At 63.2% G+C, this 22,325-nt stretch overlaps 3 protein-coding genes across 8 annotated transcripts; all 3 read left to right on the plus strand.

Moving 5' to 3' along the window:
* Positions 1-953: 953 nt before the first annotated feature.
* On the plus strand, positions 954-8,536 carry LRRC8E (leucine rich repeat containing 8 VRAC subunit E). Of its 4 annotated transcripts, none has more exons than XM_025457318.3 (3): positions 954-1,051; positions 4,304-4,446; positions 5,273-8,536. In XM_025457318.3, exons 2-3 carry the CDS (start codon positions 4,309-4,311, stop codon positions 7,514-7,516), a joined length of 2,382 nt encoding a protein of 793 aa, XP_025313103.1. In that variant the 5' UTR covers positions 954-1,051; positions 4,304-4,308; the 3' UTR covers positions 7,517-8,536. The 4 variants fall into 4 exon arrangements, with proteins under 4 accessions (XP_025313103.1, XP_025313105.1, XP_025313104.1 ...); XM_025457320.3 differs by lacking the exon at positions 954-1,051 and adding an exon at positions 3,853-3,912; XM_025457319.3 differs by lacking the exon at positions 954-1,051 and adding an exon at positions 3,854-3,962.
* A 1,235-nt stretch (positions 8,537-9,771) lies between these two features.
* MAP2K7 (mitogen-activated protein kinase kinase 7) lies at positions 9,772-19,556 on the plus strand. Of its 3 annotated transcripts, XM_025457322.3 has the most exons (12): positions 9,774-9,988; positions 11,747-11,794; positions 14,792-14,933; positions 15,099-15,165; positions 15,250-15,363; positions 15,442-15,561; positions 15,727-15,834; positions 15,936-16,115; positions 16,221-16,301; positions 16,422-16,564; positions 17,209-17,254; positions 17,339-19,556. In XM_025457322.3, the coding sequence occupies exons 1-12, from the start codon at positions 9,865-9,867 to the stop codon at positions 17,471-17,473; spliced, it is 1,308 nt and encodes a 435-aa protein (XP_025313107.1). In that variant the 5' UTR covers positions 9,774-9,864; the 3' UTR covers positions 17,474-19,556. The 3 variants fall into 3 exon arrangements, with proteins under 3 accessions (XP_025313106.1, XP_025313107.1, XP_025313108.1); XM_025457323.3 differs by lacking the exon at positions 11,747-11,794 and having other exon boundaries at positions 9,775-9,988; XM_025457321.3 differs by lacking the exon at positions 11,747-11,794 and having other exon boundaries at positions 9,772-9,988; positions 15,099-15,363.
* Positions 19,557-19,909: 353 nt separating this feature from the next.
* TGFBR3L (transforming growth factor beta receptor 3 like) lies at positions 19,910-21,016 on the plus strand. The gene is made up of 2 exons (XM_035702787.2): positions 19,910-20,045; positions 20,819-21,016. The coding sequence occupies exons 1-2, from the start codon at positions 19,976-19,978 to the stop codon at positions 21,004-21,006; spliced, it is 258 nt and encodes an 85-aa protein (XP_035558680.2). The 5' UTR covers positions 19,910-19,975; the 3' UTR covers positions 21,007-21,016.
* The last annotated feature ends 1,309 nt before the right edge of the window (positions 21,017-22,325 follow it).

Consider the following 22,325-nt stretch of genomic DNA (forward strand, 5'->3'; position numbering starts at 1 on the left):
AGTCTGTCTTGGGGCTGCCTGGGGTGGAGAAGTTTCATCCCCGAGGGTGGTGCCCATCGCAGGGCTTCACAGAGGAACCTGGTGGGGGTGCGGGGGATCCCAATCCTCAAGGTTTGGATTCTCAGACCTCTGGCTGTGTCTAGTGAACTCACGAGCTTCTCTTTCCCTTGGGGGAGGGATCTCATTGTCCCACTCTGTCGAGGTCCCCTCTCCCCTGAGTTTCACGGAGAGATCAAGGTTCATCAGATGCCTCCAGGGTGAACTGGGTGCTTTGCTAGTCTAAGACCCAGCTCAGGCCTCCGTGGCTGGGGAGGAACGAGGGGGAGGGGTGGGGAGGCAGTCATCCTTTCTAGAAGCTGGCCTCCCAGACTGGACTCCAGCCCCGGATCCCCTCCCACCCGGTAGACCTGGGAGCAGCTTGCTCCCATCCCTCCCATCCCTCCCCCAGAAGGCCAGAGCAGGTCTCAAGGTCTGGGCAGGGTCAGACACATAAGCACCCCTGCTTCTGCTCAGCTTCCCTGGGCTGGTGGTCAGAGCAGAGAAAGGGAAGCTGCCTTCCTTCCCGGGACTCTGTTCACTGGTCCCTTGCTTGTGCCTGAAGGCCAGGTGGCCGCACCTTGGGGTGGGGGAGGGGGACAGGCCCTTCACCTGTTCCTGATGGGGTCTACACAGCCTGGGTCCTGGAGGGAAGCCCACAGGCTGGTTTGGGGAGCGCAGTGCCTCCCAGCCCCTCAGTTCCCCCGACTGCAGCCCGGCCCCAAGTTCTACGACCCCTGCCCCCGCGGCCCGCCCCTCACCCACCTGGGGGGGTGGGGCCGGCCTGGGATTGTCCTCCTCCAGCAACCCCGCGCGCCCGGAGTGGGGGGCGACCCGGGAGGGCCCAGGGAGGCGGGGCCGGGCCGGCCACGGGGCGGGCGGGGCGGGGCGGCTCCCGGGCTCCTGTCCCGCCCCCCGCCCTGACTCACCCAGGCGGGCCCGGGAACTCTGCGGGAGTCCCGGCCGCTCCGCTCCCAGGGACCCGGGAGTTGGGCCCAGCGTCCCGGCCGGAGCGGTGAGTAGGTGGTTGTGTCCCTGGGGACGGGGTGGCGGGGCGGGGGTCGGGCCCACGGGAGCGGCCCGCCGGGTGCACGGGGAGCTGGGGAGGGGGTGGGGGCGGCCAGAGCCTCGGCGGGTGGCCAGCCCCAGGGCGCCGTCGGGGAGCGGGCGGGCCTGGCCCAGGACGGAATGAAGGTCGGCAGGATGGGGGAGACCCCGGGGCGGGGGGTCTTGACCTGGATCCCTTCCCCTTGCCTGCTGGGACCACAGCCACAACCCCCCTCTGCGAACCCCTGTGTGCTCCAGAACCCTCCGCCTTGGGGTCCTCACCGGCTCGCCCCCCCGGGACTCTTCAACCTCAAGACTCCCTTGGCGCCCAAGTCCTGGGAGGGCAGCTTGGAAGAGTACGAGGTTGGGAGTCCCCAGGCCTGGGGCCTGGCCCAGATCTGCTGCTAAGCCCCTCCCAACCCCCCCCCCCCCCATACACACACCTCTGACCTCAGTTTCTCCCGCTTTTTTCCCCTGCTGGTTTTTTCTCTTGTGTAAAAGTCAAAGATTGGACCTGTGCGCTCCAAAGCCTGTTACAGGGCTGACAACTGTCACTGCGTCTCCCTTGCCCATTATTAGCATGGGCTGTGGGGGAGGGGGGCGGACCAGAAGCACCGCCACTGCTGCGTTTGGGGAGGCCAGCTGGGGGTTTGGGGAGGGCCTGAGAGAGAAGCAGGGGTGAGGTATGGGTGGGTGGGGCTGAGGCCGGGCAGGGCAGTACCTGGTCCTGGGAGGATTAGGACCCCCCACCCCCCAGCCTGGCCGCCCATCTGATCTCTGCCAGAGTTCCCCTCTGAGGTTCTCTTGGCAGAGACGCTGCATCTCAGCAAGGGGTCCTCACCCACCAGAACAGAGGGGTGCTACCAGACGGACGAGACTTGGGGGTTATGCCTTAAATACCACTTGTAGCTGTGAAACCTTGAGCTAGTTATTTAGCTCCTGGTGAGTCTAGAAAATGAGAGTGGAAAATGGGCAGCGCCCTCCCTCCCCCATCACAGAGCTGGGATAAAAGGAGGCACTGAAAGCATCTGGTGGCCATAAGTTGCATGTGGCCCTGTCATTGTTTTCCTCTAGACGCCCCATCCCTCAAGCCCGCCACCCCGGAGCCCTCCCACCAGCCCTGCTCAGACAAAAGGGGGGCCAGTCTTGTGTCTGTGGAAGCTTAATGGCAGGTTCAGACCATCAAGTTTGAGTCATGGAGACAGATAATGATAACCCCAGTGTCTGCCTCTGATGGTGTTGTGTATATACCTTGTTCCGTGGGAGCCACAGGGCCTCCCACGGGGGACCCTGGGTGTCTCTGCCTTCTTGCCTTGGACACTGGAGTCCTGGCATGGTGGGTGCCAGAGTTCTAGCACCCACCATGGGGAGATGGACCGACGCAGGAAGTTGGTCTCTGCCGTGTATTTCTGTCACAGCCCCCAGAAGTACTCTCCTGGGGTTCAATAGCTGAGTGGGGTCCTTCACAGGGACAGGTCCCCAGGGCAGGGAGAACAGTGGCTGGCTGTAACTGCTCCTGGGTCTCCCCTCAGCTCAGTGTGTCCTGGCTTTGGGTACCCACCTGCATCAAAACACACACCCCAGAATGCCCCCACGTGTCCCCTTTGACGGCTACAGTGGACATCCGGCCTGTGGGGGCTGTTGAACTCCCCTGTGGATGTTTCTATGATTCCCCGGTGACAGCACTGATACACTGGGGCACTGCCTCTCAGCTTGTCTTTTAGGACAGGGTGTCACACTGAGTGAAGGATGGGGCATCGTGGCAGGGAGCGTGTGCTCCCTCTGTGCTCCCCCTGCCTGCACCTGGCTCTGGGTGAGTCAGGGCCTGAGTCAGGGGGCCCTGCCCCTGCCATCCCAAAATGAGGGCCTCTGATGGGATTAGAAGGTGTGGTGAACCGCCCCGCCCTCAGCCTGGTGGGAAGGCCCAGCATCCTGTATCCCTGTCCACCTCCACTTCATCCCCACCCAGGAGTCACCCACGGTCTCACCGGACCTGGGGCCCAAAAAAGGGAGGCAGGGAAGTGTGGAGTGATTGGCTGAGGTGTGGGCCAGGGCCAGGTTCTCCCTAGGAAGTGGGTGGGAGGCGGGGGGACCCGCCAATGGCCCAGATGTCTCCCTTCCTTGCCCAGCCCCCAGGAACCCCACGTGGGAAGCCTGGCATTGTAGAGGAGCACGGATGCTGGGAGGGGCAGGCCAGCCCAGGAGCCCCCTCGGGAGCAGTGGGGGCCTTGCTGCTTTCCTTTCCTTCTGTCCAGCCTGGGGAGGAGGAGGGAGGCTCCCCAGCTGCCCCCCTGGAAGGGTGATGTCCCAGCTTCTGGCTCACGCCCCCATGTGACTTGCTCCTGGCCGTCAGTATCTGAAATAATGATACCTTGGTCTAAAATGAAACCCAGGGACAGACAGAGTGGGCTGGCCGCCCAGGAGCCTGGCAACCCGGCCCCAGCCTGGTTGTAGGTGTCACCCTGGCTCTCCCTGCGTTGCCCATTTCCTGATCCTCTCCCGCTCGGCCATCCTGGCACCCCCTACCCCTCCAATCAGGAGGCCTGGTTTCTGTTTTCTGCCTCAGATTCTGGGCACTAACGCCTCCAGAAACCCAGGTGTCCTAGTCCTCCCTCCCTCTAACTGACCAGCCTTCAGCTTTGCCACTCCCTGCCCCTCGGGCCCTGTAACCAGAGCCAGGCTCCAGCCGGCTTTTCCGGTTGGAGGTTGGAGGTGGTGCCTGGAGTGCCCCTGAAGGGGGTGGGGGGCCCACACCCCGGAAGTCCTGAGCCTCAAACACTCTCTGGCCCAGCGGCAGGGAGAAGCTGGGGCTGGCCGTCCGGACACCAGGTGTCTGGAGTCGGAGCAGCAGAGCGAGTGCTGCGGGCTTGGCATCAAGGGTGGGCGGTGGCTGGGTTCTGGGAGAGGGCCACACGGGCCAGCTGGGGGACAGGGGCCCTGTGGATTGCCCTTCCTGACCTCTGAAAAGGCCAAGCAGCGCCAGTGGGGGCAGGGATCCCAGGGAGCAGCAGTGGGGAGAACGGTAGTCGCTTGGCTTCACGAAGGAGGTGTGAGGTCTGGGGGAGAGGGGCAGGGGGCACACAGCCCTGCGCTCCGCCGGATTTGGGCGGGGCAGGGCACACACTGGGAACAGAGGCGTGTGTCCCGTTCCTCTGGGGGCCCACCACCAGGTGCCCCCTCCTGAGAGTCTCTGCAACCCCTGCCCCCTCCTCTGCCATAGGAAAGATGATTCCGGTGGCCGAGTTCAAGCAGTTCACGGAGCAGCAGCCCGCCTTCAAGGTGCTCAAACCCTGGTGGGACGTGCTGGCGGAGTACCTCACCGTGGCTATGCTCATGATCGGGGTCTTCGGCTGCACCCTGCAGGTGAGGCGCTGAGGCTGGAGGCGGGCCCGGCCGCTGCGCGGTGTGGGGGCGGGGCGGGGCGGGGCGGGGGCGGGGCCTGGGGATTCCGAAGGCTTCCGGTTACCGTCCCTCAGTCCCCGGGGCTGGAAGCCTGAAACCAGACTGTGGGCAGGGTCGTTTCCATCCGCGGGCTGGAGGGAGCATGCGTCCCATGCCTTTCTCCCTCCCGGCTTCCCGGTTGGCTCAGGCATCCCTTGGTTTGGAGGTGACATCCCCTCATGTTCCCTCAGTGTGTGTGTCTACGTCCAAAGGACCCAGTCATACCGGATAAGGGGCCACCTTAACGTCCTCACCTTACCTTTTTTTTTTTTTTAATTTTATTTATTTATTCATGAGACACACACAGAGAAAGGCAGACACAGGCAAAGGGAGAAGCAGGCTCCCCAGACAGAGCCCGATGTGGGACTCGATCCCAGGACCCCGGAATCACGCCCTGAGCCAAAGGCAGACGCTCAACCGCTGAGCCACCCAGGTGCCCCAGCCTCACCTTACCTTGATCGCATCTGCTCTGCAAAGACTATCTATTCACACGTATTAAGGATCAGGACTTCAGTATCTTTCGCGGGAGCCGGCGGGTGGGGGGGGCACGAGTGGGAGAAAACAATTCAATTTAACTCCTTTTTTCAAAGAGTGACACTCAGAGGTTTAGCGACTCTTCCAAAACCATGGCCAGCCAGGGACCATCAGGGACGGGGGGCCTCCTGCCTTCAGCCTGCCTCTCTCGCCCCCACTATGCAAGCTGACTTAGCTCCTTGACCCTCTTTCCACTCCCCCCCCCAACTCCCAGGTGACACAGGACAAGATCATCTGTCTGCCCAGTCACGAACCCCGGGAGAATTTATCAGAGGCCCCATGCCAGCAACTGCTGCCACGGGGGGTCTCCGAGCAGATGGCGGGCCTTCGGGAGGTAAGCGGCCTCAAGAACAACCTGGACCTGCAGCAGTACAGCTTCATTAACCAGCTCTGCTACGAGACAGCCCTCCACTGGTACGCCAAGTACTTCCCCTACCTGGTCGTCATTCACACGCTCATCTTCATGGTCTGCACCAGCTTCTGGTTCAAGTTCCCTGGCACCAGCTCCAAGATCGAGCACTTCATCTCCATCCTGGGCAAATGTTTCGACTCGCCATGGACCACACGGGCCCTGTCTGAGGTCTCTGGGGAGAACCATAAGGGCCCCGCCGCTGGACGGGTGACGGCCACCGTGGAGGCCTCCGCGGGACCAGGAAAAGCTAATGAGGGTGAGAAGGAAAAGGTGCTGGTGGAGCCTGAGAAGGTGGTGACGGAGCCACCAGCCGTCACCCTGTTGGATAAGAAGGAGGGTGAACAGGCCAAAGCCCTGTTTGAGAAGGTCAAGAAGTTCCGTGTGCATGTGGAGGAGGGGGACATCTTGTATACCATGTACATCCGGCAAACGGTGCTCAAGGTCTGCAAGTTCTTTGCCATCCTGGTCTACAACCTTGTCTACGTGGAGAAGATCAGTTTCCTGGTGGCCTGCAGGGTAGAGACGTCGGAGGTCACGGGCTACGCCAGCTTCTGCTGCAACCACACCAAGGCCCACCTCTTCTCCAAGCTGGCTTTCTGCTACATCTCCTTCGTGTGCGTCTATGGGCTAACCTGTCTCTACACGCTCTACTGGCTCTTCCATCGGCCCCTCAAGGAGTACTCCTTCCGTTCTGTGCGGGAGGAGACCGGCATGGGTGACATACCCGACGTCAAGAATGACTTTGCTTTCATGCTACATCTCATCGACCAGTATGACTCCCTCTACTCCAAGCGCTTCGCCGTCTTCCTCTCCGAAGTCAGCGAGAGCCGCCTGAAGCAGCTCAACCTGAACCACGAGTGGACGCCTGAGAAGCTGCGGCAGAAGCTGCAGCGCAACGCCCGGGGCCGGCTCGAGCTGGCCCTCTGCATGCTCCCGGGGCTGCCGGACACCGTCTTCGAGCTCAGCGAGGTGGAAGCCCTCCGGCTGGAGGCCATCTGTGATATCACCTTCCCCCCCGGCCTCTCGCAGCTGGTGCACCTGCAGGAGCTCAGCCTGCTCCACTCGCCTGCCAGGCTGCCCTTCTCGCTGCAGATCTTCCTGCGGGACCGCCTGAAGGTCATCTGCGTCAAGTGCGAGGAGCTCCGCGACGTGCCCCTGTGGGTGTTTGGGCTGCGTGGCCTGGAGGAGCTGCACCTCGAGGGGCTCTTCCCCCCGGAGCTGGCTCGGGCAGCGGCCCTAGAGAGCCTCCGGGAGCTGAAGCAGCTCAAGGCGCTGTCTCTGCGGAGCAATGCCAGCAAGGTGCCGGCCAGCGTGACTGACGTGGCCGGGCACCTGCAGCGGCTTAGTCTGCACAACGACGGGGCCCGCCTGCTGGCCCTGAACAGCCTTAAGAAGCTGGCGGCACTGCGGGAGCTGGAGCTGGTGGCCTGCGGGCTGGAGCGCATCCCCCATGCCATCTTCAGCCTGGGCGCGCTGCAGGAACTTGACCTCAGGGACAACCACCTGCGGTCCATTGAAGAGATCCTCAGCTTCCAGCACTGTCGCAAGCTGGTCACGCTCAAGCTGTGGCACAACCAGATCGCTTACGTCCCTGAGCACGTGCGCAAGCTCCGGGGCCTGGAGCAGCTCTACCTCAGCCACAACAAGCTGGAGACCCTGCCCACCCAGCTCGGCATGTGCTCCGGCCTCCGCCTGCTGGACATCTCCCACAATGGGCTACGCTCCCTGCCGCCCGAGCTGGGCCTCCTCCAGAACCTGCAGCACCTGGCTCTGTCCTACAATGCCCTGGAGGCCCTGCCTGATGAGCTCTTCTTCTGCCGGAAGCTGCGGACGTTGCTTCTGGGCTACAACCACCTGAGCCAGCTCTCGTCCCAGGTGGGGGCCCTCAGAGCCCTCAGCCGCCTGGAGCTCAAGGGCAACCGCTTGGAGGCACTACCAGAAGAGCTTGGCAACTGTGTGGGGCTCAAGAAAGTGGGGATCCTCGTAGAAGACACCCTTTACGAGGGCCTGCCGGCAGAGGTGCGGGAGAAACTGGAGGAGGAATGAAGCAAAGGTGGGGAAGGCTGGGTAGAGGCCTTCTGGATGCTTCCACTGCAGAATCTCTACTACTGTCTTCAAGAGAGGTGGCCAAGAGGGCCCAGGCCAGGAGAGAAGGAGCAGACGCATCAGCCACCATGGGTTCCAGGCAAGATCCTGGGACTGGTTTGTCTGAGAAGAGATGAGAGGCTGTGGATTTGGGGTGGAACGTCGTAGAGGGATTAACTCAGTCATAGGATTCTCAGACCCAAACCACACCTGCGTCTTTGGCTGGCTGTCCTGCCCACACCCTGGACATTCTGGCCTAGTTAGTGCCATATATGGGGTTGGGGCACATCCCAATGGGATTTCAGCCCTTTCCCCCACCCCTCAAAACACCTTATAGCTGGTGTTCTCTCCCAAGGAGGGGACACAGACACAAGGGACTAACGAGTGACCCTTGCCCCCAACTTTGATGCCAAATCCTTATTTATAAGTTGTTTGCTATGGACACGCAAAATCAGAAAAATGGTTCTCGTGTTTGGCTATGCATCAAAATCAACATCCCCAAAACAAAACATCCTGGGCCCCACCCCTGAAAGACTGACTCAGGTCTGGCTGGAGGCCAGGAACCTGCCTGCAAATACACATCCCAGGTAATTCTGATGCAGGTGGTCCTAGACCTGTGTGTTGGGAATTGCGGACCTACAGAATCTGCAAGTCCAGAGCAGGGATTCTGAACCCTTTCTAAGTCCTACACCTTTTGAACATCTGAGAAAAGCTGGGTGTTTCCTTTCCCAGGAAAATGCTCAGGTACACATACATGCAAAGTTCCGCAAGCAACTTTAGGCAGTCAGCAAATTCCCCCAGATTTCCCAGAGGGCCATTCACGGACATCCTAAGGATGGCAGACTCCAGTGTTAAGAATGCCTGCCGAGGAGGTTAAATTTTTCTGAGCAGAGGCAGGGATTTTGTCTTTCCAGTGTTTCCTGTGTGAGAGAGCATCTACCAGTGGGTGCTTAATAAATAATCTGAATTATGAGAACTAAACTTCCGATCTCTGGTATCCACTCCTGTTTGTCTAAGCCTTCCATTTCGCCAGACCAGTAACAGGCAAGCAATGACACTCACATGGCGGAATCAAGGGTATGAGTTTCTGTCCTGGAAGCAGAGGCAGGAGAGACCTCGGCTTATCAGGCATCATCTGCGTAGCTATTTTTTGGAGAACTCTCTTTCTTCTCCATTCCTTATTATTCTCCGGACTCCACACTCTCGCATCTGTTCCACCCGCAAATTGTCACCACGGGAGTCCCCACAAGCCTTCCGCGCCCGCCAGTGTTCCCGTGCTGGACCAGGAGCAGGAAGGGCATAGGGCACAGCCTGCCTGACCTGGACCTCCCGGGCCTGGACACCTCAAGGAGTCTGAAAAAATGCGAGCCTCTTCCTCGCAACTGAGAGCAGACGCAAGCTGCTTTCCGAAATCCAGGATCCCAGATGGGGGCATTTTCCCGGGCGCCCACAGACCAGTTGAGCCGCGAGGAGACCAGGCTGAGGCGCCCTAACATCCAGGCCCATCTTCCGCACTGTCCAGGAGCTGGGCTCACATTCCGGGGTTGGGAAGATGAAAGTCCTAAAATACCCCATTTGAGGGGGCTGACCTGGAACTCTTCTGGCCCTGCCCCTCACCCTGTCCGGAGATCAGGGGTCATGCCCCTGGTCCTGGGGCCCCTCCAGTGACCGAGCCCTACCCTGCCCCTCCCGCCAGCCCTTGGCCAACCCCGAGTTTGCTGAAATAGAAAGGGCTCCCCACGGGCGCCTAATTATGGTGAAGAGACAGCAATTAAGCCTAACAGGGATCCTAATGAAGCACTGTCCCAGACGAGAAAGGCAGTGCTGGGAGAGCGTGGGTGCCAGAAAACAGGCCGGGAGGGGAAGAGCGAGAACGAAGCTGGGGAGGACACGCTGCAAGAGCTACTCCCAGCAACAGGGGCAGAGAAGCGAGCCAAGGTTGCGCAGGCGCAGTAAAGGCCGCGCGCGGGATCGCGTCCGCGCCTCTGCACGCAGGCGCGCCGCTCTCCCCGCCCGCCGCTCTCGGCCCAACAGTGTGAATGGATTGCCACACGCAGTCCGCGCATGCGCACCACCAGGAGAGGCGTTGCACGTTGCCAGACGCGAGCTCTAGGTGGCGTCATCCCTCCAGCTGGGAAGAGGCACGCATGCGCGGACGTTAGCACGAGGGATGGGCGAGTGCGCGCCGCGGGCATGCGCCGTGCGGGGAGAGACGGCGGCTCGGCGGGGTCATCCAGGCGCAAGCGCAGTGCGGTGTTTGTCTGCCGGACTGACGGGCGGCCGGGCGGTGCGCGGCGGCGGCGGGGAAGATGGCGGCGTCCTCCCTGGAGCAGAAGCTGTCCCGCCTGGAAGCAAAGCTGAAGCAGGAGAACCGCGAGGCCCGGCGGAGGATCGACCTCAACCTGGATATCAGCCCCCAGCGGCCCAGGCCCAGTAAGCACGGCAGCGTGGGGGAGGGGGCGGGCGGGGCGGGGCGCGCGCCGCGGGAGGCCCCGCCCCCGCCGTCAGGCCCCGCCCCCGCTTCCGGGGCGCTCTGGCTCCTCCTCCTCCCCACCCCATACCCCCTGCTGTCGGCTCGCGCGGAGAGGGTCACGGTGACCCGGGGGGCGTGGGGCCGCGGGCTCCCGGGCGGCTCTGCCCCCAACGTAGGGGTTCCCCCTCACGGGGCCTACGAGCCTAGTTACCCGGCAAGGCCCCCCACCTGACGGCCCGCCCCCTCCGCGGGATCCTCAGAGCCTATGTCACCGTCACCTACCCAGAGCCGCGCTCCCTCCAATGCATGCGACTGTGACCACATCCAGGTTCGTCGCAAACACGGACACGTCTCTTCCGACCGGACGACTTCACTCCTGCCATCTCAGTGACTGGCAGGAGGCCCCTTTCCCCTTCGGCACCTGGGTCCCTGTCATATGGTTTAGTGGGGGATGCGCTCACACTCACACACAAGCACACTTGGCCCAGGTGACACCTGAGGTCATTTGATCACTGTAACTCCCTATTCCTCTGACCCCCTTTCCTGTGACTGTGTCTGGTAATCCCTTTTTCCCCCGGGCGGGGACCTTGTAATTGGGCCTGGGGGGCCCCCCCTCCCACGCACACCCTACCCACATACACCAGGCCCCTTCATACTTCTCTGACCCGTTTCACTGCCACCATCTTGGTGACTGTCTAGCTTCTCAAAAAATACACACCGAACTCTCAGCTTGGCAACTTTCGCCCACTGGACTCGAGTGACTTCCTCTTTCCTGCACGCCCACACTCACCTGGCCTAGGGATACCTGAAGCCAAGGTGGTGATATCTAGACCTCCCAGCCCACACACACCTCGTATCTGATCCCACTATCTCTGTGTATCTCCCTGCATCTTGTTGCCTGGAATCAAAAGCTGCCTCCTCCTGCCCTCCCCCACCCAACAATCACACCTGACCTGGGATTGCCACGACCACTGGACCACTGTCTAGTTTCTTTGTTATGTCCCACTGAACCCCCCTCCCCAAATCTCTCAGCTGGAGGGCATCGGGTCTTCACCCTCCCCACAGACCTGATGGGTAGCACCTCATCACGCACTTTGTGTCTCTCTCTTGAGCTGGCAAATTGCCCTCCTTTGTACTTCTGATATGATCCCTGTAGCTTATGTAGCTCCCTGTGGGGTCATCCTGGTAGGAGGGGGAACACACCCCCATGTCAGAGTATTGCAGTCACTCCCCGCTCACCCAGCCTGATCTTCACGGCCTGACTGCCCCCCAGTCCCTGGGTGCGCTTCACTCCCCATCTCTCTCTCTTCTGATTTGGGGTGGTGTGGGTTCCTCCCTGGGGCAGAAAGGCCTCCCAGGACTGGAAGGTCCCTGCTGGGCTCTGCAGTGCTGCCTCCCCTGGCCCCAGCATGGATGAGACAGGGCTGGGTCTGGGGCCAGGGGTGCCTTACAGGGTGGCTGTCCCAGAGTGAGGTATGGTGAGGCCCACGGCGGGCAGGCCCCTGAGGAGCCCCCTTCAGGTGTCTGTGTCTGTGTCAGCTCCATCTCATCCTCCCGGTCCTCCCATTTCTGTCGGTTTCTACCCGTCTCTGCAGTTTGGTGCCTCGCGCCTCCCCCTCTTCCTCGTTATGATTTGATTTCTTTTCTTTTGGACAAATCAGTTGTTTCTGTTGTGATTTATCGTGGTGTTGTTTTTTTTCTTCCTTTTCCCCATCCAGTTATTGTGATCACTCTAAGCCCTGCTCCTGCCCCGTCCCAACGAGCAGGTACCAGCCTTTTTATCATCGTCGCTTGGACATCTGCACCATTGACCTAACCGCTGCCCCGCCGCAGAATGCCCTCCCCCCCACCCCCCATGCTGTGTGTGCGTGTGTGCGCCTGTCACTCTTTTCTCCTTCCACACAATCAGTGATCAACAGTGTTTGGCCCACTTGGCCAATTCTGTGTCCGCTCACCTTCCACTCCTCCCTTCCTGGCGGGCTCAGGTTTGGACTCCCTGGAAGAGGAAGTGGGCTCCTTTACTGACCAGGAGTCTGCCGCCTGTGAGAGGTCGCACGTGTGAGTGAGCGTATGAGAGAGAGAGGGAAAGTTGGGCTAGGCCATCGGGCTGTGCCTGTTGATTTGTTTCAACCGTACAGCCAACATGTACTGCCCTGCTCTAGGGACACAGCAGCGAACAGAACGGACCAAGGGCCCCTCGTTGTGTGGCTGACGCTCACTGACAGCATTCTCCTGGTCTGGGAGAAGTGGACAAAGCAGTGATGCTTTGTAGAAAAGGCAAAGTAGAGCCAGCTTGGGGTTCTGCAAGGGGTGGTCAGTCGGGGAAGCCTCTAGAGCAGCTGGGATTACAGCACAGGCTCGGGGGAGGTGGGGAGATGTGAATGAAGGTAGAGGAAGCAGCCCGCCGAGGCCTGAGGCCGGAGCGCAGTTACTTGCGGGTCTGGAGCAGATGGGGAGGGTGTGCATGTGTATATGTGAGAGAGAGAGTGTGAGAGCAAGAGAGACAGACACCTGGGTGAGGTCTGGTCCAGTTGGCCCTTGTGTAGGGGGAGCTAAATTGGGCAGGTTGTGTGTGTGTGTGTCTGTGTGTGTGTGTGTGTGTGTGTGTGTAAGACAGCGTGAGGCTGGCCCTGTTCAGGGCTCTCGGCATGTTGTCTGTACACGTGTGGGGGTTTGTGCCATGCGCTGTGTGTGTGCGCGTACATACGTGTTGGACTGACAGCCTGGTACATCTGTGGCTCCTTTCGGCCATGTGTTTCCATGCGCTCTTGTTCTCTCTCTCTCTTTCTCTCTTGTTCAGCCTCTTGCTCTCACTGTGCCCTCCTGACCTGCCGTGTGGCCTGTCACCACCTCTGTAACCTCTGTTCTCAGGGCCTTTGTGTACTTCCCCTCCCCCCACCTTAGCCACCCTTCACTGGTCACCCTCAAGTACCCACCGTGTTTCAGTTTGTAGGACCACTGGGAGCATCTCCCTTCCCGCCCCAAGAAGTGTGGAGAGGGTAGGGGTGTGGTCCTCATCCCAGAGAGGACCTGACCATGCGGGGCAGAAAAGGGGCCCAGACACCCCCCAGGGAGTGAGAGCCTGGCAGTGTCCCCAGAGAGTCCAGGTACAGGGGAGCATGGGGGCCTTCAGATGCCCCTGAGGTTGTTGAGCCAGAAAGAGAGGGGTTAGGACTCTGACTCTGGCCCTCACAGAGTAGTGAAGCAAGGGCGTAACACAGAGAGGGACTAGAGCAGGAGAGAGGGAGCACAGGAGGTGAGGCCTGCAGGCCAGGGCAGGGTGCTGGGCCTGGCCATCTCCCTGGGGTCCCCAGAGCTCTTATTTTGCTCTGACCAGGCATGAGAAGACCTGTATCCCTCCTACGACTGCAGGCTAGGATCACGTAGCTGCTCCCTCGCTCTACATGTGGCCAGGGTCCAGGGTAACAAGGCAGAGAAAGTGCCCCGATACCAGCAATTCAAGCATATTTGTCTCTGTCCTTTGGGCCCATATCACCAGGTGCTTGCAGAACTGTGGGAGGAAGGGGTGGACCGTGGCAGGAGGCGTAGGCAGAGGAGAGGGTGTCAGTTGAGGGTTGTGGGAGAGTTGCAGGCCCCAGGCCTCCTGGCCATTCTCCACGGAAAGGTCCTCTTCTGGCCCCACTTAGCTTTTTCAGCCAGTGCCCTACCCAGCTAGGGATCCCATTCCAGAGCACCAGGGCCTGGGGTACGAGGGTTCAGTGGGGGATCATGTCTTCTCCAGGGGCACATGGGGCTCTGGTCCCCCACCTTGTTGCCAGCCCAGCCAGGGAGGATCCTAGCCCTTCAGGGAACCTGCTGTCCTGTCCCGGGCCCCTGTCTGGCCTGTCTCTGCAGTGCCTCCTCTGGGCAGCTGGGCCCCAAGTCCTGGCTCCCATCTGTCTGTCTGTCTCCTGCCCTCCCGATACCCGAATGCCGCCTGCCCATCCTGGGGTGTCCGCTGCCTGCCCGCTGCCTGCCTGCCTGCCTGTAGCATGCCCAAGCTGTCCGCATGCAGGCTGCTGAGAAGACCCCACTGCCTGTCCCGCTCCCCACCCCCCATCCCACCAGCCCTTGGAGGGGCTGTGCCACCTGGATCCCCTCACCCAAAGGACACAGGCCCAGCCTGGTGTCCTGTCCCCCCACCCATTGGCCCCAGCTTTGCAGGCCAAGCCGGGAGGCTCAGAGATGAGCCTGCTGGCTAGAATGTGGCCCTCCCTGACCCTGGAACAGAATGTGGGGCAAGGCAGCCGGAAGCGTGGGGCCCTCACCCATTACCCCCTGGGTGGTCTACTTGATTCTTACTGGGCAGCCAAGTACAGTGCTGCCAACAGGACCAGAACCCAGGCTGATCCTGGCGGGCATTCCCTCCTCGCATGGTCCTGAGTGTGGGCGCTGTGGCCCTGGGCCTGCTTCCCGGGCAGAGGCGGGGAGGAAGGGGACACATCGGGAAGGCTGCCTGGTTGAAGGATGCCGTCAGTCTCTGGGCCGTGATCCTGTGTCAGCATAGACTTGGGGACATCCCTCAGCCTCTGGGGACCACCCCTCCCTGCCAGCCCACTCCATCTATTTCCAGGTCAGGGGGTGAGAGAAGGACCCTGAGAGCGGCCAGGGAGACCCTAGCTTCTCCAGCCCAGTGGGGTGGGGGTGGGGGTTCTGGGCTGGCCTATCTGATGCCAGGGAGGGGAAGACCAGAGTCCCAAGGCCCCGGAGTGTCAGCTGCTGGCTAACCCCCTCTCACCCGTGGTTCTCACCCCCCTCCCCAGCCCTGCAGCTCCCGCTGGCCAATGATGGCGGCAGCCGCTCACCGTCCTCCGAGAACTCGCCACAGCACCCCACACCCCCTGCCCGGCCCCGCCACATGCTGGGGCTTCCGTCAACCTTGTTCACCCCCCGCAGCATGGAGAGGTGAGCTGTTGAAACGAGGCCAGGAAGTCAGGGTGGGGAGGGCCACTTTGCCTGCCCTGGGGAGGAGGGTGGTTAAATGTGCAGAAACCCCTGTGTGTTGGGGACTGGAGTGGTCTCAGTTTGGTTGGGATCTTCCTCCACCGGGACCTCCTCCCTGTCCCCCAGCATCGAGATTGACCAGAAGCTGCAGGAGATCATGAAGCAGACGGGCTACCTGACCATCGGAGGCCAGGTACCACCCAGGTGGGGCTCGGTCTTGGGGTGGGGGCGCGGTGCAGAGGCTGGCACATCCTCCAGCTCTGGCTGTCCTTGCCAGCGCTACCAGGCAGAAATCAACGACCTGGAGAACCTGGGGGAGATGGGCAGCGGCACTTGTGGTCAGGTGTGGAAGATGCGCTTCAGGAAGACGGGCCACGTCATCGCTGTCAAGGTGAGGGCTGCCCCTGCCCCCAGGTGGGCCCCCTGCCCCAAGACCCTGGCACTAAGGCTTCCCTGGCTGTCCACGCAGCAAATGCGGCGCTCCGGGAATAAGGAGGAGAACAAGCGGATCCTCATGGACCTGGACGTGGTGCTCAAGAGCCACGACTGCCCCTACATTGTGCAGTGTTTCGGGACTTTCATCACTAACGTGAGTCCGCACCCATTGGAACAGCCTCCGATGGGGCCCTGCCGCTCTGTGGGCTCCCCGACTCTCTTCCTTGCCCATCTCTGGGTGTCTCCCCGGGGCTGGAGTCTGTGTGGGGTGGGCGCAAGGGTGCGGCTGCACCCAAGCCACCCAGTGCCGTCCCCACAGACGGACGTCTTCATTGCCATGGAGCTCATGGGCACGTGCGCTGAGAAGCTCAAGAAGCGGGTGCAGGGCCCTATCCCCGAGCGGATCCTGGGCAAGATGACGGTGGCGGTGAGCAGCCGGGCAGGCCTGCAGCTGGTTGGGTGCCACCCCCTCCCCCCACCGAGGCCCATCCCCCCGTCACGGATACCTTCCTGCTGTCCTCGTTACAGATCGTGAAGGCGCTGTACTACCTGAAGGAGAAGCATGGTGTGATCCACCGTGACGTCAAGCCCTCGAACATCCTGCTGGACGAGCGGGGCCAGATCAAGCTCTGTGACTTCGGCATCAGTGGCCGTCTTGTTGATTCTAAGGCTAAGACGCGCAGCGCCGGCTGTGCCGCCTACATGGCAGTGAGTGGGAGCCCCTCAGCGCCTCGGCGGGTGGGCATGAGGGCATCTGGTTGGCACACCTGCCCCGGCCCCTGGGGTACATCCTCCCCTTCTTGCCCCCATCAGCCTGAGCGCATAGATCCTCCGGACCCCACCAAGCCAGACTATGATATCCGGGCTGACGTGTGGAGCCTGGGCATCTCCTTGGTGAGTTGGGGCACCTGCCTTTTGGGTTGGGGGCCCTGTCTTGTTGGGATGCAGAGGGAGGCAGTAAGATGGGAGGGAGGAAGCCGTCCTCAGCCCGTCCAGCCCGCTCATCTCTCTCAGGTGGAGCTGGCGACGGGACAGTTTCCCTACAAGAACTGCAAGACAGACTTTGAGGTCCTCACCAAAGTCCTGCAGGAAGAGCCCCCGCTCTTGCCCGGACACATGGGCTTCTCAGGGGACTTCCAGTCCTTCGTCAAAGACTGGTGAGGAACCCCTGCCCCCGTCCTGCGCTCTGGGAGGCGGGGCAGGGTCAGGTGTGGCCAGGTGCTCAGAGCCGGGGGATTTGGGGCTGGAGGGGAGTGGGGCAGCCCCCCAATACACACATAACTGTGGAAGTGGGAGCGGCTTTGGGTGGGAAGGCAAACTGGAAGGCGAGTGCTCAGGGCAGGGATGGAGACAGGAGCCGGAGCCCTGGGAATTAGGAGTTGGGTTTGGACCCAGCCTGAGCTGGCCCTGGGCAGTTGGCAGGGTGGCCCTTGGGCTTTGCCATCGAAGGTTGTGGACAAGCAGATGCGTCCGCAGGGCTACGGGGTCTGTGCGTCTGGCAGCCACGAGCAGGATTGTGCCTACGTGATGTCCACATTGGATTGTTCCACGGGAGAGCCCCACTTACCTCTCCCGTGAGCACCTCGCAGTCCAGTTTGGGTTTCTGTCACAGGTGGGATTCCCAAGGGCAGGCCCCGGGTCCTCTGGCTTTTCAGCAGGCAGCACAGGGCCATGAGCACACAGCAGCTCCTTCCCACAGATTCCAAAGACCCCTGTCTCAGAGCTGGGACACCTGAGTCTCTGGGGCAGCCGGGACCCTCCTTCCCCGACTCTTACTTCTCTTTCCTCTCTCTTCCTTCAGCCTTACTAAGGATCACAGGAAGAGACCAAAGTATAATAAGCTACTTGTGAGTACCTGGGCTCCTCCCCGCCCTCTCCCCTCCACGGGGTGCCTCCCTCCTCCTCTAAGCGCCCCCCCCTCGGCCCCGCAGGAACACAGCTTCATCAAGCGCTACGAGATGCTGGAGGTAGACGTGGCTTCCTGGTTCAAGGATGTCATGGCGAAGACTGAGTCACCTAGGACGAGCGGAGTCCTGAGCCAGCACCACCTGCCCTTCTTCAGGTAGCCACGTGGTGGCGGCCAGCCCCACCGGGGCCAGGGGCATGGCCACAGGCCCCCCCTTCCCCACCTGGCCACCCAGCTGCCCGCCAGGGGAGACCTGGGACCTGGACAGCTGCCGAAGGCTGAGGACAGAAAGTAGGGGGCGCCGACCCACCCCCGACCCCCTGCCCAGCGGCCGTGGACAGACGGGCTCACCAGGCCCCAGCCTTTCCCGTCCCGGGGTCAGCCGGCCTCCCGGGGTCAGCCGGCCGTGCGCGTCCCCCTGACAGACACTGTGAACGGAAGACAGCAGGCCACGAGCAGACTCGCTATTTATTCAGTCGTAACCTCTGGGCTGGGGCGGCCCCCAGGGGCCCGGAGAGAACCGCCCGTCCCTCCCCTGCCCCGCTCCGCAAACATGCTCCCTGCCTCCATTCCCCCTCTCACCCCGTCTACCTCTCTGGCTTTCCCCATCTCCCTCCCTGCCTCTGCCTCTCTCCTGGCCACACTCGGGCTCTGCTCCCCCCACGCCCGGGGGGACTCAGTCCACTTAGGTCTCCAGCGAAGGCGAGTCAGTCGGCTGGTGTCCTTGCCCCAGGAAGGCAGGCTGGGCATTAACGACTGCAGCTGGGCCTGGGCTGGTCTCTCTCTCGCTCTCTCTCTCGCTCTCTTTCTTTCTCTCTCTGTCTCTCTTTGATCTCAGGGGGTCCTTTTTGGAGTTTATTGTATTTTATTGTACTTGGTGGGGTGTCTGGGGTTGGGGGGGGAGAAGAGCTTCTTCTCACGGGGGTTTGTCGGTACCTTCAGAAACTTTTACCAAAGTCATGTTTAGCTGCTTGTGGTGGAGCCCCCGACCGCCTGTGGGTCCAGGCGTCTGGGGCGGGGGGCCGAGCCCCAAAGGTGGGCTCTGGGGAGCTCCTCCTCCCTCGGGGCTGGAGACTGGCCACAGCTGGGGCGGGGGCTGGTGAGTTGAGGACCTCAGGGGGCGTGGAGGGAGCCCAAGGGGCCGTGGCCACACAGGGTGGCCTTCAGGGACGGCGGGCGCAGGGCACGGTGAGGGCAGCGTACGCTGCCGCGGCAGGGAGGTGGTAGAGGGAGTCAATGGCAGGAGCGGGGGCCCTGGGGCCCCGGGGAAGGCAGGGATGGAGGGTGCAAGGGGTGGGTGTGGGGGGTTCGAGGACGTGTGACAGGACGGAGGTGGGGCTGGCTGAGGGCTGGGCGTGTGCAGACAGTCACGCCCTTGGAGTGCCCCTGAGCGCCCGTCGACTCCCCCAGAGCTGGCCAGTCCGCAGGAGCCCTCTGCAGCAGCCCCGAATGGGAGGGGGTGTGTTTCCTTTTTGTTGGTGATGCATGCAAATCAAGTGGACAACAAAACAAAACAAAAACCAGAAACCCACAGAACCACAAAACCAACACCAAAGGTGAGGAACTTGGCCGGACGTAGCGGACGCCGTCCAGGCCTAGGCATCACTGTATCCTGTCTGTCCTGTTGACTCTCGTTCCTGCTCCATACTCACAAAACGCCGCATGTTCAAAAGTTCTCTGCTCTCTGTCCCCCCCCCATACCCCCCTCCCCGACCTGGGAGGGGAGCGGCCGCCTTCTCTTGCCCCAGTCCCCTTTGTGAGGGGATGGGGGCAGGGCGGGGGGCCACCAGGCCTGGCCTCCCACCCTCCCTCACCTGGCCCAGCCATGGGGGGACCTTAGTAGGTAGCTGGAAGGTTCTGTGGCTGGGTGCAGGGCTAGTGGAGGCCCTGGGGCCAGCCACCTGGATTTATTTTTATTTAACTATTTCTGTTTTGTGAGTGTGTCTGCCCACCCCTGTCCTCCCTTCAGCACGAAGTGGGGGTCCTGGGGGGGAACCTCTTCTTCCCCTCTGCCTCTTTCCTGTCCTCTCCCTCTGTTGCCAGTCACCAGCCATCCTTCTCGACCAGGCAGAGGGTGGAGCGGGCAGGCAGGGGCCTGGGGTGGCCTGGCACAGGCCACTGGCCCACAACCCCTTCTCTGGTCGCCAGTATTCCCCCCCCCCCCCAAAGCCCTTTTTAAAACGAAATGCCCTCGTTTGTAAATCCTTAGACGCTTGAGAATAAAACCCCTCCCTTTTCTTCCATCGAGTCTGTGGTTTGTCTTGAGCTTGGCAGGACCTGGCAGCAGGAGGTGGGAAGGGGCTGTGAGCCCTGACCTTGGGTGGGGTGGGGTGGGTGGGGGGAGCCCGGCTGTTCTGGTGGATGAGGCCTCCGCGTGGAGTGGAAACCGAAGCGGGCCCGGGGGCTAGTGGGGTGGGTGGTATTTGTAGTGAGGTGCCCGCCCTCCCCACCACCCCGATCGCCACAGGTTGGCCAGAGAGGAGCCCTTAATCCCTGGCAGGCCTTGGGCGCCGGCTGTTAAACACCCCAGTCCACCGCCCCCGCTCCCTGCCTCCTGGGGTGGCCACTCAGCCAAGGACAGGGCCGCCTGCCCACCTGCCAGGCCTGGGTGCTGCCTGGCTGGCGCCGCTGCTGCCGGGGCGCACTCCACTGCCAGTCCAGCATGCTGGGTGCCACGCTCCTGCTGCTGGCCCTGCTCCCCAGGATCGCCTCCGTGCCCAGCGGGTCGCCTGGTACGTACGGGCCGGGGACGCGGCCCATCACCCTGCTGGCCCGTGTCGGCCTTCTTGGCTCCACTGCTCGTCTACCCTGCCCGCGGGGACGGGTGGGTGGGAGGTGGGCTCTGCCTCCAGCCCGTTTCCAGCTCCTGGGGGGAACCCCGACTTCTTGGGAGTCACCAGCAGTTACCCTGTGGCCAGGGACGTGGGAGAGCAGTGTACGAATGCTTTTAGGAAACGTGTGTGGGGACCATCCTACATGTTTGAGAACAGTGTTTGACAAGGATCCCAGCTGAGTGTGTGTGTGTGTGTGTGTCCGTGTCCTGCCCTCAGTCTGGGAGTGAGGAGCCTGGACAAACGGAGAAACCAAGACCCCGGTGGCTGGCTGGGCTGCCACTGTGCCAGAGGGGCAAAGGGGCAGCACCTGCCTTGTCCCCTTCCCTACTGGTTACAGTACCCTTGGAAGGGAAGGGGGCAGCAGCCCCCCCAAGCTGGCCCTACTGCCCCCACAGAGCAGCCCTCGCCCAGCCTGACCGCTGCCCCCCCATCAGGCACCCCTCATCTCTTCCCCGCCAGGGATGCCCAGGTCTGCTCTGGGTGGGGAGATCTAGGTCTGGGAAGGGGGAGTCCTCCCCGGAGGCAGCACGGTCGTGCTCCCAGCCTCGGCTGCTGGGCCGGATCCCCGACCACAGCAGCACCCCTTCTCCAAAGTTGGCGGGGAGGCTGGTTCGGGCCGGAGGGGCCAGGGGGCACGGGGCCTCCTTGGCGTCACCCTGTCCCCCCGCCAGCGCCTCCGTTCCCGGCGGCGCCCGGGCCCTGGCTGCGCCGACCCCTCTTCAGCCTGGAGCTGTCGGACGCGGAGGACGCCTTCCCGCGCCGCGCGGGGCCGCTCGAGGTCCCGGCCGACAGCCGCGTGTTCGTGCAGGTGTGGCCCGGGGCGCCCCGGGGGGCCGGCCGGTGGGGGCGCCGTCGCTGACCACGGCCCCGCCCCCCAGGCGGCCCTGGCCCGTCCCTCCCCGCGCTGGGGCCTGGTCCTGCACCGCTGCTCCGTGACGCCGTCCTCCCGCCCGGCCCCGGGGCCCGCCCTGCCGCTGCTGCGCGGGGGCTGCCCCGCCGACTCCTCGGTCGTCCTCCCGCCGCCGCCGCCGCCGCCGCCGCGCCCGGGCGCCGCCCGCCCCGTGCGCTTCAGCTTCCGCCTGCGCCCGGTCTTCAACGCCTCGGTGCAGTTCCTGCACTGCCAGCTGAGCCGCTGCCGCCGCCTCCGGGGAGCCCGCCGGACGCCCGCGCCTCTGACGCTGCCGCCGCCTTCGCTGGTGCGCGGGCCAGTCCGGGGCTGGGCTCCCCCGGCCTCTGCGGGAGCCGCCCCTTGCAGCCTGGGGACCGAGGGGCCCCTCGGAGCTGGGGAGAGTCCCTGGCTGGGCTGCTGGCTGGGCTCGGGGACGGGGTGGGGGCGCGGGGCTCTGCCCAGGGTTCCCCGGGGCACCTTCTGGGACGCCTTGGGCGGAGCTGCGGTCCCTCCAGGGCTGGGGGGCTGGGGCAGGGCGCCTGAGGGGCCAGAGCTCGGCCTACCGTTCTCAGACAGCCGGCGCGCGGCCTTGGGCCGAGTCCTCACGGCGGGGAGGGGGGCTGGGGCACAGGCGGGGGGGGGGGAGCTCAGGGCCGCCCGGGGGGGCTCTCCAGGCGCTCGCCGGTGCGACTCCCGGTTGCAGCAGAGCTGGACACCTGGAGCCCTCGGGAGCCCCAGAACAGGTCCCCGAACCCTGGGGCCTGACAGCCCCGGCCCTTGCCTCCTCCCCCCCTCCCCGCAGTGTCAGCCTCGGGACGAGGCGTGCGCGGGCGGCGGCAGCGGCGGCGGCGGCGGCAGCGGCGAGAGCCTGGGAGCCGCCGGCCCCCACCTGCACACGCTGACGCAGCCGATCGTGGTCACCGTGCCGCGGCCGCCCCCCCGTGAGCGCGCAGTCCTCCCCCGCAGGGGGCGCGGGCGGGGGGGGGGCAGGGCGCCTGGGGGCCCCGGGGCCGGGCCCAGCCTCCGCGTCGGACTTCCCACAGGGCCACCCAAGGGCGTCCCCGGCCGAGCCGTGCGCCCCGAGCCTCCCGCCCAGGCCCCGGCGGCCCTGGAGCCCGCGCCCGTGGTGGCGCTGGTGTTGGCCGCCTTCGTGCTGGGCGCTGCGCTGGCCGCCGGGCTCGGCCTCGTCTGCGCGCGTTCAGGTACCAACCTCGGGCCCGCCGGGACTTCCGCGCGGCCCCCGGCCCGTTCCCGCGCGTCCGGGACCCCGGGTCGCCGCGACCCAGCCG

This window comes from Canis lupus, chromosome 20 (genome assembly GCF_003254725.2).
Source record: "Canis lupus dingo isolate Sandy chromosome 20, ASM325472v2, whole genome shotgun sequence".
NCBI lineage: Eukaryota > Metazoa > Chordata > Mammalia > Carnivora > Canidae > Canis > Canis lupus.

Bases quoted from the DNA above. Each gene is read 5' to 3' on its own strand.
- LRRC8E (XM_025457318.3), top strand. From the start codon at position 4,309: ATGATTCCGGTGGCCGAGTTCAAGCAGTTCACGGAGCAGCAGCCCGCC. The intron at 4,447-5,272 runs GTGAGGCGCTGA...CCCAACTCCCAG, and splicing joins TCTTCGGCTGCACCCTGCAG to GTGACACAGGACAAGATCAT.
- MAP2K7 (XM_025457321.3), top strand. From the start codon at position 9,865: ATGGCGGCGTCCTCCCTGGAGCAGAAGCTGTCCCGCCTGGAAGCAAAG. The intron at 14,934-15,098 runs GTGAGCTGTTGA...CCTGTCCCCCAG, and splicing joins ACCCCCCGCAGCATGGAGAG to CATCGAGATTGACCAGAAGC. The intron at 16,565-17,208 runs GTGAGGAACCCC...CTCTTCCTTCAG, and splicing joins CAGTCCTTCGTCAAAGACTG to CCTTACTAAGGATCACAGGA.
- TGFBR3L (XM_035702787.2), top strand. From the start codon at position 19,976: ATGCTGGGTGCCACGCTCCTGCTGCTGGCCCTGCTCCCCAGGATCGCC. The intron at 20,046-20,818 runs GTACGTACGGGC...TCCCCCCGCCAG, and splicing joins CGTGCCCAGCGGGTCGCCTG to CGCCTCCGTTCCCGGCGGCG.